The sequence below is a fragment of the Babylonia areolata genome, chromosome 1 (genome assembly GCF_041734735.1).
Source record: "Babylonia areolata isolate BAREFJ2019XMU chromosome 1, ASM4173473v1, whole genome shotgun sequence".
NCBI classification, from domain to species: Eukaryota; Metazoa; Mollusca; class Gastropoda; order Neogastropoda; family Buccinidae; genus Babylonia; species Babylonia areolata.
Window position 1 is genome coordinate 11110099 of NC_134876.1, and position 19084 is coordinate 11129182.

Genomic DNA, 19084 nt, shown 5'->3' on the forward strand with positions numbered 1-19084 from the left:
TGAGGTGTTTCAAACACGTACGCATGATGTTTGCCTTTTTTTATTACTGAGGATCGCATAATCAGAGAATTCCTTGCAATATATTTGTGCTTTAATGTAATAAAAAAAAAATCGACAATACTTATGATTTTTTATGTTCATTTGCAGATTATTATGCTAATAAAACCAAGAAGATCCAACATTTATATTTTGGTTTCCATAGACAGATCATTAAACTAACTTTGGAACTAAAACAGGAGACATGTTTTCTTCCTTTTTATTCGATAATAATATTTAGAAATATTTATGTTTTGTCTAGAATTGATAATGTATAACCACTACGTAAGAATACATTAAAACAGCATAGCTTTTACAGCAATACGAAAATCAAACTACAGAACTGAGAACATACACATAATCATCAGAAAAGGGAAGCATAAAAAATAGAATAATTCGGTCATTTGGCCAATTATATTCTGCAGAATTCACTTAAATATCTCATTATTTAGAAACAAACAAAAAGAGAGAGAAAAAAAAGAAAGAAACGCCGTGGTAATCGTGAATTCATATACCTTAATGTTAAAAAAAAAAAAAACATAGGACGTAATCTATCCGGTAAACCTTCCTTTCGAACGATACAATCTAGCTTGATGATAATTCTTCAACCGAAAAGAAAAAAAAAAAAAAAAAAACAAAGAAAGCGTACCATTCAACTGTAGAAAAACAAAATAAGTTTGAAAATTCAATTTTCAGAAAGTGTTGACGAGATGAAATAATGAGTGAATGAACGGAAACGCTGAAATGGTTCTGCAATTTGCAGCTTACAGTGGATCGAATGTCGATGTCAAACCTTTCAAAATTCTTAATTTCGCCTTTAAAAGAAAAAAATCTGGTTAGCCAGATATAGATATGTGCGCGTGCACACACACACACACACACACACACACACACACACACACACACACACACACACACACACACACACACACACACACACGAGGGTGAATGAGAGAGAGGCAGGTAGAAAAGGGAGGACGATTAGGAGAGAAAGAGAGAGGGGGTAGAGAGAGAAAGGGTGTGAAAGAGAGAGAGGGGAGAGACAGAGACAGAGAGAGAGAGAGGGGGAGAGAGAGAGAAAATGAAAGGTGTTGTTGTTGTTGTTGTTGTGTGTGTGTGTGTGTGTGTGTGTGTGTGTGTTTGTGCACGCGCACATATCTATATCTGTATCTCTCTCTATATATATGTGTGTATGTATGTATGTGTGTGTATATATATATATATATATATATATATATATGCATATTCCGAAATTGATTTAGTTTGCAATATGATATTAGCTGTTCTGAGATTGAAAAGAGGTCAACTACCACAATACGATATATCAAATGAAAAATCGCAAAATTGTGCGAACAGGAGAAAAAAAACGGAGAACGAAATACCATATATTTGAAAGAAACATTATTCCGGTGCGGGAAACACGCCAGACGTTATTAGTGATATCAAGAGAGGGAGGGGGGAGGGGGAGAAGACATGGATACAACTAGTGGGAATAGCAGTGATACGTATCTTATTTCGTCAAACGTCTTTAAGTCACCAGTGCCTTTACCAAATCCGGCGTGTGGTTATGAAATACCTTTCAAACTCCAGACGACGGAACGCTATAGCGGTTTCGACAATTAAGAATTTTTCCACGTTTTCCTCATGGGGTAGCAAAAAAATCGCCACTACACCGGGCATTGCGAACGTGTCATAGGTCGAATGGAAAGTTCCTTCGTGAGGTTCCGTGACAACACACTCGCCAGTGAGCCTTTGAGTTCGGCACCCCACATGACAAGCGAATCTGCATACGTATCGAACATGGCGTCGCAGGCGATACACAAGAGGAAAGTTTTGGAGCAAACTAGATCACGACAGCGGCTTTTTACAGCTGCTGAAATGAATGAAATGCTTCAGACTGCAGGTTTTGACATCGGCGAGGATGATGAAGACGTTGAATAAAGTATCTGCAGTGAAGAAAGCTACCAGCAAGAAGGTACTGACAGTGACTCAGCTTCTGAGGGCTGTGAAGAGAGGGAGGGGGGTGGGCGTACACACGACGTGAGGAGAGGGGTCAGTGGGTCAAGTACAGTGAGTTTCATTCAGTTACTTTGTGTTTTGTATTTTTTTTGTGTGATTTTGTTCCCAACCCTAACAAATGGGTCGTCTGCTGGGAAAGCAAGGGAGAAAACTATTCGTCCGGAGTGAGTTTTATTTTTATGGGAATATATGGGTTAATAAAGTGTTGTATTTTTTTTATATGAACAGAAGGCGTTGATACGAAATCAATCATTCATTGAAAACATTGCATACAAGCCACAGAACAAAAACAAACATTCGCGAAGTTGAATGAGAGAAAACTGCACAGAAATGAAATCAATACAACAGTTTCAGTTTCAGTTTCAGTAGCTCAAGGAGGCGTCACTGCGTTCTGACAAATCCATATACGCTACACCACATCTGCCAAGCAGATGCCTGACCAGCAGCGTAACCCAACGCGCTTTGTCAGGCCTTGAGAAAAAAAAATAAATAAATAAATAAATAAATAATAATATAATTTAAAAATACATAAATAAAATAAAAAAATAATAATAATGAAAATTAAATAAATAGATAAATAAATAAATTAAATAAATAAATAAATAAAAGACAACAATGATGAATAAATAATAATAAATAAAATAATAAAAAGCAGACACACATTCACAATACAACAACAAAAACAAACAAAACGTAAAAGAAAGAAAGAAACTGAAGTAAGAAAGAAGAACAGAACAAAGGAAAGGAAAGAAAAGATAGGGGGGCGGGGGGGGGGGAGAGAGAGAAATAAACAGTTTCTACAAGATCTGTGTCGCTGAAACCAAGAAAGAAAATTTGATAAAAGAAATATATGAAAGAATAACCAGCAAACGAAACTTTGCGCAAGATTTTGCACGAACCACGCAAGAAGACGACCTCCATCCACCCCCTCTTCTTCACCTGATCGATTTTACCTTAGTAATTGAATAATAACGCAAACAACCGTATATAAATCAACATTAGAAAGAAGGAATACGTATGGAAGAGATAAAGGATTTTAATAATTGTTTGTTTTTTCACAAGACATTAAATAGAATTGGACAGAGTTTGAACGGGTCATGTAGACAAACATTTTTGTCTGATGTTGCCAAAAAAAGGGGCACAGAAACAAATATATGAAATCTATCAGCGATGTCGTTTGTGGTACATTTTTCACGGGTTCTTTCATTTCTGGGTGAATTGTCAAAACACTGTTTTATTTACAGGCAATGCATTACTGGTTGTTATAAACTTTACTGAATCCGTCACACGATTATTCAGTAATACTGTAAAATAAGCATCTTGACCAAGATTCGTGTTTAACTCACTCAGTACGGCCTGTCCTCTCTTCTCCTCTACACAGATCCACCCCTCGGATGTCCAGTGGGTGACCCAACCTTTAGCTTCCGTCGTCAGAATTGTGGTATTCTTTGTTAACATTCACGTCTTCAGTATAAGAGCCTTCGCTTGCAATATTTTGATGACGGTAATTGGGATGAAACGCTGTTAACGTCGTCTCTTTCGCCGTTCGTATGGAGAGAGTTAAACATCCTGTTATCAATGTTCTACATGTCTATACCAGTCTTGCAAAAAACTTATCTTTTAAACAACGCTTAACTTTCTCTGAAAACCATGTGGGATGTATATTAAAACTGTGTTTTTTCAACCAGAAACTAGTTACGTAACCAAATTTCATTCAGGGTGGTTTGAACATTTTTCGGGTATTGGTGCTGATGTATGTTGGTGGTGTATAAATTGAAAAAAAAAAAAAAAACTTGTGAACAACAGAAGATGTCTTTGAAGTACCTTTGTTTGTAACAAGCTTAAACCAAAATGCTAGCATTCTTGATTTTACAGTTTCAGTTTCAGTAGCTCAAGGAGGCGTCACTGCGTTCGGACAAATCCATATACGCTACACCATATCTGCCAAGCAGATGCCTGACCAGCGGCGTAGCCCAACGAGACAGACACAGGAAACCTACCAGTTTCACAACATACCATAAAAGATGGGGGCAGATTGTTCAAGTTTAATTAAGAACTAGTTTGTAAAAGTTCAGTCACTATTTTACCACAATATCAGATATATCAAAACCCCAAATTTTACAACCATATTCGAAACCCATATAATTATGTGTCTCCAAATCTCTTTCTGTATTTTTTCACTCTGTCTGTCTGTCTGTCTGTCTGTCTGTCTCTCTCTCTCTCTCTCTCTCGATCTAATTCATTTAATTCCATATACTGTGTCACTGATCTTCTTGTCTTCCGTTTCCCATTGTGTCAGCCGGCTTCAGCCGAGGGCACTCATCTGATATCATGTAGCGGATAAGTCGGTTCTTACCTTCTTTTCCTTTTTGTTTTCAAAGGCGGTAGGCGTGTGTGTTGAAGATGGACTGCCGTATGTCCCAGACACTGTTTCTTACGTTGGTATGTGTGTGTGTGTGTGTGTCTGTGTGTGTGTGTCTCTGTGTGTGTGCGTGTGTGTGTGTGTGTGTGTGTGTGTGTGTGTGTGTGTGTCTGTGTGTGTGTGCGTGTGTGTGTGTGTGTGTGTGTGTGTGTGTGTGTCTGTGTGTGTGTGTCTGTGTGTGTGTGTGTGTCTGTGTGTGTGTGTCTGTGTGTGTGTGCGTGTGTGTGTGTGTGTGTGTCTGTGTGTGTGTGTCTGTGTGTGTGTGTGTGTGTGTGTGTGTGTGTGTGTGTGTGTGTGTGTGTCTGTGTGTGTGTGCTGCAGGTGGATTACACGAACAACGTGTGCTGGATCTCCAACACCTACCACGTGGCCTTCGAAGACGTGCCGCCCAGACACTCACGGCCTCATGAGGGGGAGATCGGCTACTACCAGTGGGTGCCCATGATCCTGCTCTTCCAGGCGCTGCTCTTCAAGGTACCATGCATCCTCTGGCGCATCCTCACCGCCTCCGCCGGCGTCAACCTGGACAAGATCGTCACCCTGGCCGCAGAGACGGCCTACGTGGCGCCCGACGAGCGGGATCGCACCATCAAGCACATCGTCCGCTACATGGACCGCTGGATCGAGAGCGCCCGCGAGTACCGCTCGGGTTGCTTCATCCGCCTGCGTCAGCAGGTGTCCAAGTACTGCTGCCTGGTGTGGGGCAAGCGGTACGGCAACTACCTGGTCACCATCTACATGTTCATCAAGCTGCTCTACCTGACCAACGCCATCGGACAGCTGTTCATACTCAACGAGTTCCTGGGCACCAATTATAACGTGTACGGGTTCGAGGTCATGGACCACCTGGCTAAAGGCATTGACTGGTCCGAGTCCCCACGCTTTCCTCGAGTGACGCACTGTTACTTCGAGATCCGTCAGATGCAAAATGTTCATCAGTACACCGTACAGTGTGTGCTACCCATTAATCTCTTTAACGAAAAGATCTTTATTTTCATTTGGTTCTGGCTCGTTTTTGTTTCGACCTTAAGTGCCGCCAATTTCCTCATCTGGGTGTACAACATGATTTTCCACCAGCACCGTCTGCGCTACCTGAAGAAGTTCCTGCGGATCAACGACTGCTACAAGTCGGAGCTGGACAAGAAGATGGCGGTGAAGTTCGCTGAGCAGTACCTGCGTCAGGACGGCATCTTTGTGCTGCGCCTGGTGGGCAAGAACGCCAACGACGTGCTGGTGTCGGAGCTGATCCTGCAGCTGTGGAACCACTACCGCAACAAGCCGCTGTTCCGCCACGCCAACCAGATCAGCGACGACAACAGCAATGTCTGACTAACCGTACGCAGGTGGAAGCTGGTGCAACACGTCATGAAGTGGCTGAGGATGGAGAGCGTGTCGCTGGACAACCTGACGGAGCTGGAGAGTCCGCAGTGTCCTTCTACCGGCCCCGGCATTGAACTGGTCAGCTTCGCTCCTCTGGGACGACAGAACGGCTTCTGTGCTCACGAGTCTTCCGAGGACGAAAAAGACTTTGGCAAGGACTCTCCGGCATCCAGTGTCTGAGCGGGCAATGTTAGAACAGGACAGCTGGCCTTGGCGTTGGTCCACAAAGGATGCCGGTGGTCACCAGTGGTCCTGAACAGGCTTCACCATGACAGCATTGTGATAGTTGCTGAGCTGTGACTGATGACGTCTCTCAGGCCGACAGACTTTTGCACTGTCGGCTTACCGAGCATCTCCACGACTGCTGCTACACTCTTCTTGCACATCTGTGTGTTGTTTTACGATTGAGCACATGTACATAACATGCGTTACCTCCAGTCACGCCACTGTATTAGATCACAAGGTCAAGAATGGAGTTTGCCAATATCTGATGGTTGGCGGCCGACCCAGTAAGAGAAAGCCATGATCTGGAACGACACGCGTCTCCTGTCCCGCCACTACCAGTCAAAATCAGCTATAACTTACGACAAAATATAAACAATGATAAAAACTTTTTTTCAACATGACTTTCTCGTTATCTGCGTGTTACTCGGCGCTAGGCGCAACAAACACGCAAACCACATCATTTGAAGTTGCTTAGTCAGAAACTGGAACATAATTCATATCATCTGAACAATTTTCAGTTCCTGCTTTGTTCCAAGCATGGATTCATATCACCGCTGTGTTTGTCTGTCTGCACGTGAACTGGTGAAGGATCTCCGGTCACCAGAATGACCTCAGGAACGTCACATTTGGTAGTAGTGTAAACACCTGAGAGTTCGCAGTATCTTCAGTCACAGACGCCACCAAGCCCGAACTGTGAAGAGGAGGAAGAAGAGGATGGTGATGTCAACAACAGAACAAAGACACGTAGAGCTGTGTGTGGAACACGACCCACGTGCCCTGTGTAGAAGAGGATACATGTTGAAAGTGGAGAGCATCCTTCTGATGCTGGACAGGGTACATGGGCAAAGTGCTGTCTTCAGATCTCGTGGCTTTCGGACGGCACCCTGACATCCACGACAGCCGAGTCTGGAATTCTACAAGCTCTGGAGTGAAGACGGATTGAGTATTGCTGAAAAATTATGTACAGTGATCAAACATAATATGCAGTTTGACTTTTTTTTTCTGTTGAAGTAAATAGCCTAAACATTAAAGCTAAAACTTTTGGTCATGTATTACTCAACAACGGTCAAATTTCTTCATATTTTTATCAGCTTTATCTGATTATTACACGTATTTTGTCATTTGCAGAAAGCAGTCAACTTTCGACATAGATGTCTGTGGTTTTTGAAATGTGCATTCGTCGTGTTTAAATGTGCTCTCTGTCTCTGTCTGTCTGTCTGTCTGTCTCTCTCTCTCTCTCTCTCTCTCTCTCTCTCTCTCTCCTTCTCTCTCTCGCTCTCTTTCATCACTAGAAGGATACACCCGATTCACAATGACCCACATTTTAAAAAAACAAGGAAGTGGTTTTCTAAAAATAACAGATCATGTAGTCACACTACTGCACTATCAGTACAGCCTGAGTGATCAAGAAATGCTGGTGATCCACCTCTTGAGAAGAAATAAAACAAGCAACAGGAACACAGAAAGAACAAGATCAATCAAAGTGTATATTTGAAACCTCTTTTCGCTGAAAAACCATCTCCTCTTCTTCTTCTTCTTCTTCTTCTTCTTCTTCTTCTTCTCCTCCTCCTCCTCCTCCTCCATTTTCGCCTTCTGCTTCTTCCGGCTATTTTATGCTGCAGCGATTTGCATTCTCCCGGCTGTTTTCAAAGTTAGTCTTGGTGTCTGCAAAATCACCTCTGTGTTGAACATAGCTGTGAAAGGCAACAGTTTCCATCAACGGCTAATGAGCGTACAGGATTGCCTTATCGTGGATCAGCGGCTTTAGCCTTGTGCTCTCTGAACGCCGCAGTAACAAGGGGTCCAGAAGAAACTGTGATCGTCGAAGAGCGATGTGTGAGAGATTCGGCATTTCAGTACTGAAACCTACGGTGGGTGTAAGTGTGCGTGTGCATATATGAGGGAGAAGACAGGGGAGGTAGACTGACTGGCAGACAGAGCAAGCGGTCCAGATGGAGCGATTGATTACACTTACTGATGGAATATGATACAACGTATGACCAATGGATTCTGTTTGTATTCATGCATGCATACGTGTGTGTGTGTGTGTGTGTGTGTGTGGGTGGGTGGGTGGGTGGGGTGGGAGGTACTTTATTGTTTCAATAACCTTTTCAATTTACAGCCCTCACCCATGATAGAATGTGTACTTCTCAGAATACTACGTATCAAAGAAATCAAAATCAAACAAACAAACAAAAAAGACAGACAGACAGACACAGAATGAAAGAGAGAGGGGGGGAAGAGGTATCAATAAAATACATAAATGGACATACAAAGTGTGAACAACTAAAACGCTTTCGATGTCACGAAAAGGCAAAATCATTCATAGTCAGATTGTGTGGAGTGATGGCCTAGAGGTAACGCGTCCGCCTAGGAAGCGAGAGAATCTGAGCGCGCTGGTTCGAATCACGGCTCAGCCGCCGATATCTTCTCCCCCTCCACTAGACCTTGAGTGGTGGTCTGGACGCTAGTCATTCGGATGAGACGATAAACCGAGGTCCCGTGTGCAGCACGCACTTAGCGCACGTAAAAGAACCCACGGCAACAAAAGGGTTGTTCCTGGCAAAATTCTGTAGAAAAATCTACGTCAATAGGAAAAACAAATAAAACTGCACGCAAGAAAAAAAAAAATGGGTGGCGCTGTAGTATAGCGACGCGCTCTCCCTGGGGAGAGCAGCCCGAATTTCACACAGAAAAATCTGTTGGGATAAAAAGAAATACAAATACAACAAATACAAAAGCAAAATAAAAGTCAGTCAGACAGCCTGAGGGACAAAGAGAGAGAGACAGAGACAGTGATAGACACAGGAAGGAAGACGGAGAGATTCTGACAGACTTTGAAAAGTGAACTTTCACTGCAGACGAAGTACAAATGTGAAGATTGCTTTCTTTAGAGTACTGCTAGTTCCTAGACCATATCACGATTCATGCTGTGAAGTTTCTTCTTTTGCAATTGTCATACCATAGTTGTGTTATGTCGGTAACTTTTTTCTCACTGTGACTAAATCTTCTTTTTTTTCACCTGTGTAAATATATGCACAGATCTGTTACCATATATATACCCAATCAGTATGTTTTTTAACGTTGTCATACAATGACCATTGTGTTACTCTTGTATTCAGCATAATGTTGAGATTCTTGCATGGTATCATTTTTGTTGAAGACAGCATGTCACGATTCTCCCGTGAGGATATTTATCACATAATGTAGCCCTTAGAAATGTAATTACTCTCCATACCGTATATTATATACTGCCATGACTTGGGCTGTTGCTTTTTTTAATGACCAGTATAACTTACTGTCCAAAGCAATGCATGTGTTCATGGTTCATTCTTCACAACGTGTTGCTGGGTGTTGTTACCGTGCATTTCGTTTGATTCGTGTATTCAGACAACTTTGATGAAACCTCCTTAGCTTTTGTCAATGTTTACCAAAAATGATATTTCGTGTCTGAACAGAATGCGAAGTAGGACTAAAACAATGATAATGAAACCAAAGCACGGTTCAGAAAAGTAATCACAGATTGTTATCATTCTTGGAAAGAGCATCCTGTTGTGCTTGACATGTGGGTGAGGAGAGGAGGGTGAGGGTCAAGGGATCGGAAGTGTGCCATTTCAGCTGTATAATTCTGTTTCATACTTCCAGAGATCCAGTGCACGTTTGCAAGAATGTGATTTCACTGACAAATGTAAAGACAACACAATATTGTCATTCATGGGTTGTTGTTTTTTTCCACTCTGTTAGACATGCCTCTGTCCAAATTCAAACAGATTAATCCAGTCTCCATTAAACAGAAATCGGTCAGTTTCATTCACACACACACACACACACACACACACACACACACACACACACACACACACACACACACACACACACACACACACACACATACATCCATGCATACATACGTGTGTACACACACACACACACACACACACACACACACACACACACACACACACACACACATCCATACTTACATACAAGAACGCACGTACATCCAGCCTTCCAGCTATAGTAAATAGTTTATCAAGATTGTATTATTCAGCTGCTCGGAAATTTTACGACCAACTTCTCCACGAAAAGTGACACGGTGATCTAGATTGATTTTCTTCTCATTACTGATTACGCCGATCATGAAGCCAGTCGTTTGGAGATTCATGACCTTGTGCAAATTACCCTTCTGATACCTTTGTTCTGAAGCTGGGTCGAGGTCCCTTGCTCCCAAGCAAAAATCTTTTATACCATTGTCTACAACAAGTTCTGTGTAACGTTGACTCTGTCTTGCATAGTCTTGTATTGCAGTTACAGATTTCGTTTTAAATTCCAGAGGACTTTCGTTAAGCAGAAAAACTGCGAGCTGGTTTACACGAAATATTCATCAAGCTATTTCACTAGGGAAAGCAAAACTCATTTTCTGACGGGTTTTTAAAGCAGTGTCAGTGTGTCTGTTTATATAGACAAGTAATTTCATAAGAAGCCATTAAAAAGCTCAAAAGTTCCTGCCTGACATATTGCGAGCAACGAAATATTTTAATAGGAATGAGAAGATATACACTGGACATGTTTTTGACAAGACTGTATCAATAATCTGTGTGTTTTCTTGAGTACAGAACGAGTAGACAGTAAAAAGCTATGGAGCTAAAATTCAGTGTGGTTTCAATCCCCATCCCAGTGGCTCACCAAACACACCAGAAAATGTAAAGCAAGGCTTTGGATTGAACGTGTTGATAGTGAAAAGTAGTTTCCCAACTGTGTCCTTTCTCGAACAGAGACGATAAGATACAAGGGAAAACACTTCCCAGTTAATAAATTTGTTGCCGCTCGTTACGCGATGGTAATAATACAACAGGTTTAAATACAGAGGTGGGCTTTTAACAAAGTTCGGATTAAAAAAAAAGCTCTTCCAACAATAGAGAAGGTGGTGGAAGTTATGGACTTCAGACATAAAGGAATATGGTAGTGTAGTGATTCGGTTAAGAAGAAGTTGGTAGTCTTTACACTTTTTCAGTGTTTAATGAGCCCTTCTTCTGGTGATGCGTTCGGTCTGCTATAGACTTTGTTCATCAGTATCGAACTGGTCGTAAATATTCCGCTCCAAAGACGTACATTTAACCTGTCTCTGTTTCTTCATAAAACGATGACAACCACTTTCCCTACTCCTCCATCGTTATGTTTCTATGTGTCGGTATCAGTTGATGCAAGTCAACAAAAAAAGGGAGCGATTGTTCTGCAAGACGACGATTGTTTTTGTGAAAGTGCAATATATTTGTCGAGCATTTTGCTATCTGTCTTCGTTATTTTTACTTTCAATGTGATCAACTGTAAATAACAGACACTGTTGTTGAGTTTGGACTTTTATCTGTGTTGAGCTTGTTATGATTGTGGTATGATATTGTTGGTTATCATCGTATGATATTGGTAGTGTGATTCTAGAATGACTTGTTTGCGGTGTAACATTAACATGCCTGAGTCTGTCGATCATATTCTTGCAAAGCAAATTCAGGGTATCTGGATAATTTTGTCTTCGAACTGTTAAGCTGTGTGCTTCTATAATATTCAGGTAATCCTAATGTATTTGCAGAATCAGGGTACCTGGATATTTCTCTTTTTTTTCTGATAAGTGCTTGTTCATTGATTAAATGAGCATACTTGATTTGGTTGCAATGTCAATGTTCAGTGATTTTCTTAAGCTTTGACTTTCCTCACATTTAACATGCGTATGGAAAGAAATGAGTCACTTTCAAGAATTGTTCATATTAGCGCCTCTTAAATATGCATTCCTCAATACTAATGTATGATGTACGTTTATGTGAAAGCGTTACTCAACAAGAGGGGTCCTTTGCTTTATTTATAATGGCGTATTCTCATCCTGGCCGAAAAATCAAAGAAAATAGGAGGATCGTGCTTCACAGGCACGATGTTGGTATGCCGGTTGACTTGACAGAAATGTGAACGTTGGTCAACTCGATAGCTTGCCTGATACAAACCAAGTCATGATGTAAATCGCACGAATGAATCAATTTGAATATGCCTAAGGTCGTACTTTTAATTCACACCAATTTTGTTCACAGACATAACATCAGTAATGATGCCCATAGATTTAGCACTACAGCGGAAGAATGTGCGTTTTAGATGATAGAGATGATAGATAATGATCAATAAGTAAACAAATGAATACAAAGTGTATAGCCAAATAAATCAACAATATCGATGGGTTGCTTCATGCCTCAAGTTCTATAAAAAGACACACAATAGGCACACCATTTTGGATTCAATGTTTCTAAACGACATTCTTGTTTTCTGTTGGCACATTTCCATAAAAAAAAATATAAATTGATTTTGAAGCTTAAAGATCCCTTTTTGGAGTCAGTATGTCTAAACGACATTCTTGTTTCCTGTTGGCACTTTTCTATAAAAAGAGAAAAAAAATGATTTTGAAGTTTAAAGATGCGACGAAAAGACATTTCTTTATTTACCATTAATGTTATTAATAAGTCATGATAAAGAATTTATGCACAAGTCAAAGACAGGTGTATATTTGGTGCACTATGCTTTCCATCGTATTGAACCAATCTTTGTTGGTCTTGTTAGAAAAAAAAATGTTCATCTATTTACACGTTTAGAACTCCTTTTTTTAAAGTTCATCTACTTACATTTTTTTTAGAAAATTGTATGATATTTAAATGATTTTCCTCGTGAATACTGCCGGATAACCCCCCCCAAAAAAAAAATCAGGTTAATGAACATTTTCTGGTGTGAGATTTACGTGCAAAGTTTGTTTTTAATTAAGCAGAACTGTCGGCCATTCTTCTGTCAAACTGTGATGAACCATAACATTTTTTTTTTTTTTAAGAAAACACCGAGTGATCCAGTCAGTAACCAGAATGAAAGCAAGCTTATTTAGCATGCCCACAGATAGGAAAAGAAGATTTCTTTTTCGCCTATGCGTGACTTAATTCTATTTATGACCGCAGAATTTGCAATAACAAAAACAAAAAACAAAACAAAAAAAAAATATCGCGCATCATGACGAACAAGAAAACTTCTCTCTCTCTCTCTCTCTCTCTCTCTCTCTCTCTCTCTTTCTCTCTCTCTCTCTCTCCCTCTCTCTCTCTCTCTCTCTCTCTCTCGCTTCTATGTTGACTGTAGTCTTTCTGTGCTTGTGCATGTGCACGTGTCCAGAAACGTTCCTTCGGAATATATTAATTTATTGCATTTACTAAAGAAGCTAAAACAGGGAGAAAAGGCTTAAAAGGCAGTACGATTGCCCTAATGCATGCTGCACATTCATACACACAAACACACACACACACACATACGCGCGCGCATGCACGTGCAAAAGCACACGCACATACACACACATATACATACAACAGCAAGATAATGTTTCTTCAAATCATGTGCATAGTATATTTGTGTGAAGAGCCAGTGTCTGTTTTTGCATTTGTCCGCGCGTCAGTTTGTATATGCTTGCTTGGGTGCGTACGAGCATGTGTACTCTGTGTGTGTGTGTGTGTGTGTGTGTGTGTGTGTGTGTGTGTGTGTGCGTGTGTATGTGTGTGTGTGTGTGCGCGCACGCGCGCGCGTGTGTGTCTCTGTGTGTTATTTCATATGACATTATCCTGCCGTTTAGGACTGAAAAAATACACGAAGAATTGTCGCATTTATTTGCAGATGTACATGTCCTTTTGATACACTGCTTTTTTGTTGTTGTTTCAGCTCTTGTCCGTTTAAGTGGAAAACAATTTCAATATTAATCGTTGCGTGATTGACTGTTTGTTTAAAGGTGATACAAGATTACCAGGAACAGCTGAGTAGATTGTTGATAGATTGTACTAATTTTCATATAAATGTTAATATTTCGCGTTTGGTGTGGAGAAAGGTGAGGTGATACCATTGATGAATTTGATGAGTATTTTATGTCTTATTATCGATTCGACTCGTAGTAAGTGAATGTCTAACAGATTGACTGACTGATTGAGAATGACTGAATGATTGAGTGGTTTTGCTGACTGACTGGTGGATTGATTAAATCGGTTTGATTTGTGACTAATTGGTTATCGATCGTTTATTCTGTACTGATCTGATTGGAACTGATTTTTGCTTTCATGGCCTGCAGATGTATAAGCTCTGTGTTGTACAGCGAGACAGGTGTTTGCATCTCGTGTGTGTGTACTTATACCAAAACAGCAAGTTGTGATGTAGATATAGTTCATATTTTATTGTTTGTTTGTTTGTTTTGTTGTTGTTGTTTTTTTCTATCTGTATGTTCTTTCATTCATAAATCTTTCTGAAGCTTTGGGTGTGAGAGAAGAAGGTTTGTTTCCAGGAAGTGGAGGTCTTGTTGTGTGTGCGCGACAAACATGACACACAGGTAGTGTTCCCCATCATGTTGACAAAGCTACCCCCCCCCCCCAGCCCCCCCATTTGCAGCTGACTGGTCATCCTTGAATGTTGTGACTCTTGTAGAGTTCAGAATAATTCTGTTATACTTTTCGGTTTCTGTCTGCCCCGTTGGACATACGTTTACGTTCTTTGCTGTTGAATATTGCCAAAATAAAATGAGAAGGGTCCAAAATACATTTGGCTTTATAACGAAAGTATGAACACTATCATTATTGGATTGTTCGTACATAACGTTTAACAATCTTGCCAATTTGAGAACCATTTTTTTCCCTTTTAGGAGTGTTAATGGTACTGGATGTTTTTGTTTTTTTGTTGTTGTTGTTGTTGTTGTTTTTTATCTGCATATTTTGTGTTCATCTTGATCCCGTGCTAAGTCTAGTACATATCCAGCAAGTCATGTGGCATATTATCCAAACCATCCTTGCAAGTAGTGGGGCAACATTTTCTTTCAAGCTGAGCAACTCCTTTGCATATCTAGTTTACGATTATACTTGTGTTTTTGAAACAACCGTCGGTTACAATATATGAGAAAACCTAGGTAGGTTAATTCTTTGGTGTCCTTTTTACTTCAAACTAAACGTCAATCGATTTGCTAGATTCCATACCAGTTTGCACAGAACATGTTGTGGCTGTGTTAACGGTTCATTGATTTTATGTCCAAGCATATATTTGAATATATAACAGCAACAGCATTACAGCTTTGAATCATAAAATTAGTTGAGGAGACTACATACAACAAGTACTTAACAATCATTGGAATCATGGGGAAATAATGGATGTGTTTTTGAGATACATTATTTTAGTTGTTGCAAGCGTTTGTTTCAACGAGTCTTTCTGTTTTGTTTCCAAGACATTCGTTATTTTCCAAGTAGACACAGAACAGTATAGTTGACTGGTATGTTTCTGTATGTTATTATTATCTTGTGTTTGGTGACTTACTTGCCATTTTTCACTTTCATACTTTTTATTTTCACTTTCATACTGAATGGTTTGCTTCCCTTTTCTAAATTTAAATGTTTTTTTGTTCCATATTTGCCGGATATGTACGTACGTTTGTTTCTAAGACCTGACTTTTTATGTATTCTCGCTTTTTGATAATTATGCTCCTAAATCAGGTCATGATATCATAATGCTATGATAAAAACTCAACACAGTTTAGAACGGTAATTGCGTAGACATGTAAAATTACCACGCGGTATGTGAAGCAGAAAATGATATGTTAACTTGTGTTAGTCATTCCTCTGAATGTAAACAGTCAAGGATTGTTAAGTGCACGGTGACGAGACTACAGCCGGCCAGCTTTCTCATGGCCGCCATCAAATAAAACATTGAAAACTACATGTTTAGGGAACAGCTGTGTTTTGCTTTGTAAGTACGATTGAAATTTGTTGGATGAAATGTGTTCTTTTCTTGCCATAAATGGAGAATTTTATGATTCGTACACTGTCGTTTTTTGTGGGTTTTTTTTTTAATTCATCGTTTAATAGAAGATATGAACTGCGGTTGAGATATGAAAAATAAAACAAATAATAATGTGCTGAGGTGTAACGACATTGCGAACAGAATTAGACACTGCAGAAATTCGGACAAGTAAAGCACACGGCGAAAACGAATAAGAACTACAGACATAATCTTGATAGGACTTGCTTATTTCACCTATCTAGTGGGGAAATGATTTTGTTATACTTAGTTGCTTATATTTTTAGTTGTTCGTCCGTACTGTAGGTTCGCCCAGCTGAAAAAGGCAGTCCGAAAGGTCGTGCTGCCCTGCTGTGCTGTTCATTCTTGTTAGTGTGTTGTTGTTGTTTTTATCTGAAGAGTTCTGTAATATTTCTGATATTCCTCATCCCATCCATCCTTGGTAAAAGATTGTTTGAACATTATCATAGTAAGCTCATTTGTTTCTGTCTCAAGCTTCTTTTCTGAACTGAATGTCAATCCACCCTTGTCATACTCATTGTTTTTTTGGGTTTTTTGTTGTTGTTTTTTTGGGTTTTTTTTTTTTTTTGGTTTGTTGTTTGTTTGTTTGTTTGTTTGACATACATACAAACGATTCACATTGATGGTTATTTCAAACAAGCTAAAGAAACTGCTCGAGAATCAGATTACAAGCTATTGTGTCTTTGTATGATTAGCTGTAGTACCTCTATTTTGTTCTCATCGATTTTCTTCGGGTGGCTGTCAATTTTTTTCCCGTATATCTGATCCAGCTTGACTCTAATCGTAAATGTTTAGGTGATATTTGATTAATAGCGTGTGGAATTGCTTAGGCTATATATATAACAAAAAGAGTGAAAAGTCTCCAAAGACAACAAAAAAATGTATTCAGTTTGTTCTACTGTTAAAGGGCATTCGTTCCTTGTCTGCGATACAAAACGTGTCAAATAAACACAAACGCCATGCACAGGTAATTCCATAGACTACATCAACGGTACCTCTGGCGCTTTCATAAATATTGATGTCGGATGATGAAAACACCTGTCTCCAAAGAGATAGTTCTGTGATTCTCTACGAAAGTCATTATTTGATCTTCAAAAGAGATTACTGTCTGATCAACAAAGAGCACAATCATTCAGTCTCCCAGAAGACGTCTTCTGGTGGTTGATCGGTCAATCCTCAGATCTCAACGTCTTGTCTGAATCTTGCACTTCTGATTGGTTGTCGTGGTTTGACATTCCACAGAACTGACCTCAACCCCTGTTATGTTGATTGGCTAATTACGTCCTGTGATTGTTAACCTCTCCCATTCTGATTGGTTCAAGATGACATGCAGTCTGTTGGGTTTTTTTCGCCTCCTTCTCACGTGTACTTCTTTGTGGTTTTAATATATGCTGTAGCTATTGTTAATCATCATTTTCATTACAAAATAAACTATGCACCACTGCATCAAATACATGTATTCTTGTGTTATCATATGTGGGTTCGTTTGCATAATCTCTCTCTCTCTCTCTCTCTCTCTCTCTCTCTCTCTCTCTCTCTCTCTCTCTCTCTCTCCCGTGTGTGTGTGTGTGTGTGTGTGTGTGTGTGTATGTGTGTGTGTGTGTGTGTGTGAGTGTGCTATAAATGCGTGTGCGCACTCACATGCGAACGAGATAAGAACGCGAAACACCCCTCTCTCTCTCTCAAACACAGACAGACAGACAGACACATAAAGACAGACACAGAGAGAGAGAGACAGAGAAAAAGAACATTAAAAAAAAAAAAAAAAACTATCGTAACCTGAGAATACTGCAAACGTGTGTAGTGTTATTGTAGTAGTGTCACAAACGAAGCAGATTATTTTCAATAACCCCCCCCCCCCCACCACCACCACCACCACCACCACCAAACACCACACACACCAAAAAAAAAAAAAAAAACCATAGGTCAGACTTCTACTACTACGACTATTACTACTACTACTACTACTACTACATCGCACTGCACGTGAACAGAAGAAAAAGTAGAAAACAGAAAAACAAGAGTGGTGAATTATGCATGAGCAGTAGGCCCCTTTCCAAATTGGGTTCACACTCCTCCCACCCACACCTCTCGTGGCAGGCACGAAGACATCCCCACCTCTCCCTTCACCAATGGAAAAGCGAAAGACAGAAAAGGAAGGGAAGAAGAAAAAAAGAAAGAAAGAGAGGAAAGGAAAAGAAAAGATAGATAGAACGAAACATGAAGCAAACAAAACCAAAAAAAAAGAAGTGAAGAAACAAACGAACAAGTAAAAAAAAATGTTTTTTAACCGGGGAAAAAAAAAAGAAAGAAAAAAGATATAAAACAAGAGCACAACAAAAGAAAGAAAGTGTGAAAAAAAGCAAGAAAAGCAAATCAAGCAAACGAAAAGGAGGGAAAAAAAAGAAATAAATCTTTATATAAAAAAAAAATAATAATAACGACTGAGGAAGGATACATAGAATGAACGAATGAATGGAACAGACCAAGAAAGAGAGACAAAAGAAAAAAGGCAGAAAGAAAGAAAGAAGAAAGAAAGAAAGAAAGAAAAAACCGAGAAGTAACGAAAGAAAAAGTTGAAGGGAACAAAAAAGACAAGAAAGAGTATTCTGAAAAAAAATACATATATATATATATATATATATATATATATATATATATATATATATATATATATATATGGAGGGGGCAAGAAATAAGTAAGAAAAAAGAGCAAAGAAAAACAAAAAAAAAAGAATCAAAGAATCGTAGAAAGGGAGAGAAAAAAAAAGTGATAGAGAACAGGAAAAAAAAAATAGAGCAAAGACAGGAAAAAGAAAGAACGAAAGAAAGAAAGAAAGAAAGAAAGCAAGAAAGAAAGAAAGAAAATCGTACGCTGTGATGTCGAAAAAAGAGCTGTCGGTGTGCCCGTCTTCGATTAGGGAGCCTTTTCCCATCTGCGTGATAACAGGCTTAGCATTTCTCCTTGAACAACGGCAGTTACGTACGTGTGATTGCATTCCGAGATCAGTGACTCCCCGTTTTTGTTAATGCCATCGTCGTGTGTGTGTGCGTGTGTGTGTGTGTGTGTGTGTGTGTGTGTGTGTGTGTGTGTGTGTGTGTGTGTACGTGCGGCGCGCGCGCGGGCGTACGTGTGTGTTAGGTGAGAGA

General features: G+C 39.8%; 1 protein-coding gene across 4 annotated transcripts in view; it reads left to right on the top strand.

Annotated features, from left to right (window-relative positions):
• Positions 1 to 9836, top strand: part of LOC143291147 (innexin unc-9-like) — a 492319-nt gene extending 482483 nt beyond the window's left edge. For all 4 annotated transcript variants that reach the window (XM_076600827.1, XM_076600834.1, XM_076600843.1 and 1 more), the window contains exon 3: positions 4799 to 9836. In XM_076600827.1, coding sequence (XP_076456942.1) covers positions 4799 to 5806 — 1008 coding nt within the window. In that variant the 3' untranslated portion in view covers positions 5807 to 9836. The remainder of the gene's footprint in view (positions 1 to 4798) is intronic.
• The last annotated feature ends 9248 nt before the right edge of the window (positions 9837 to 19084 follow it).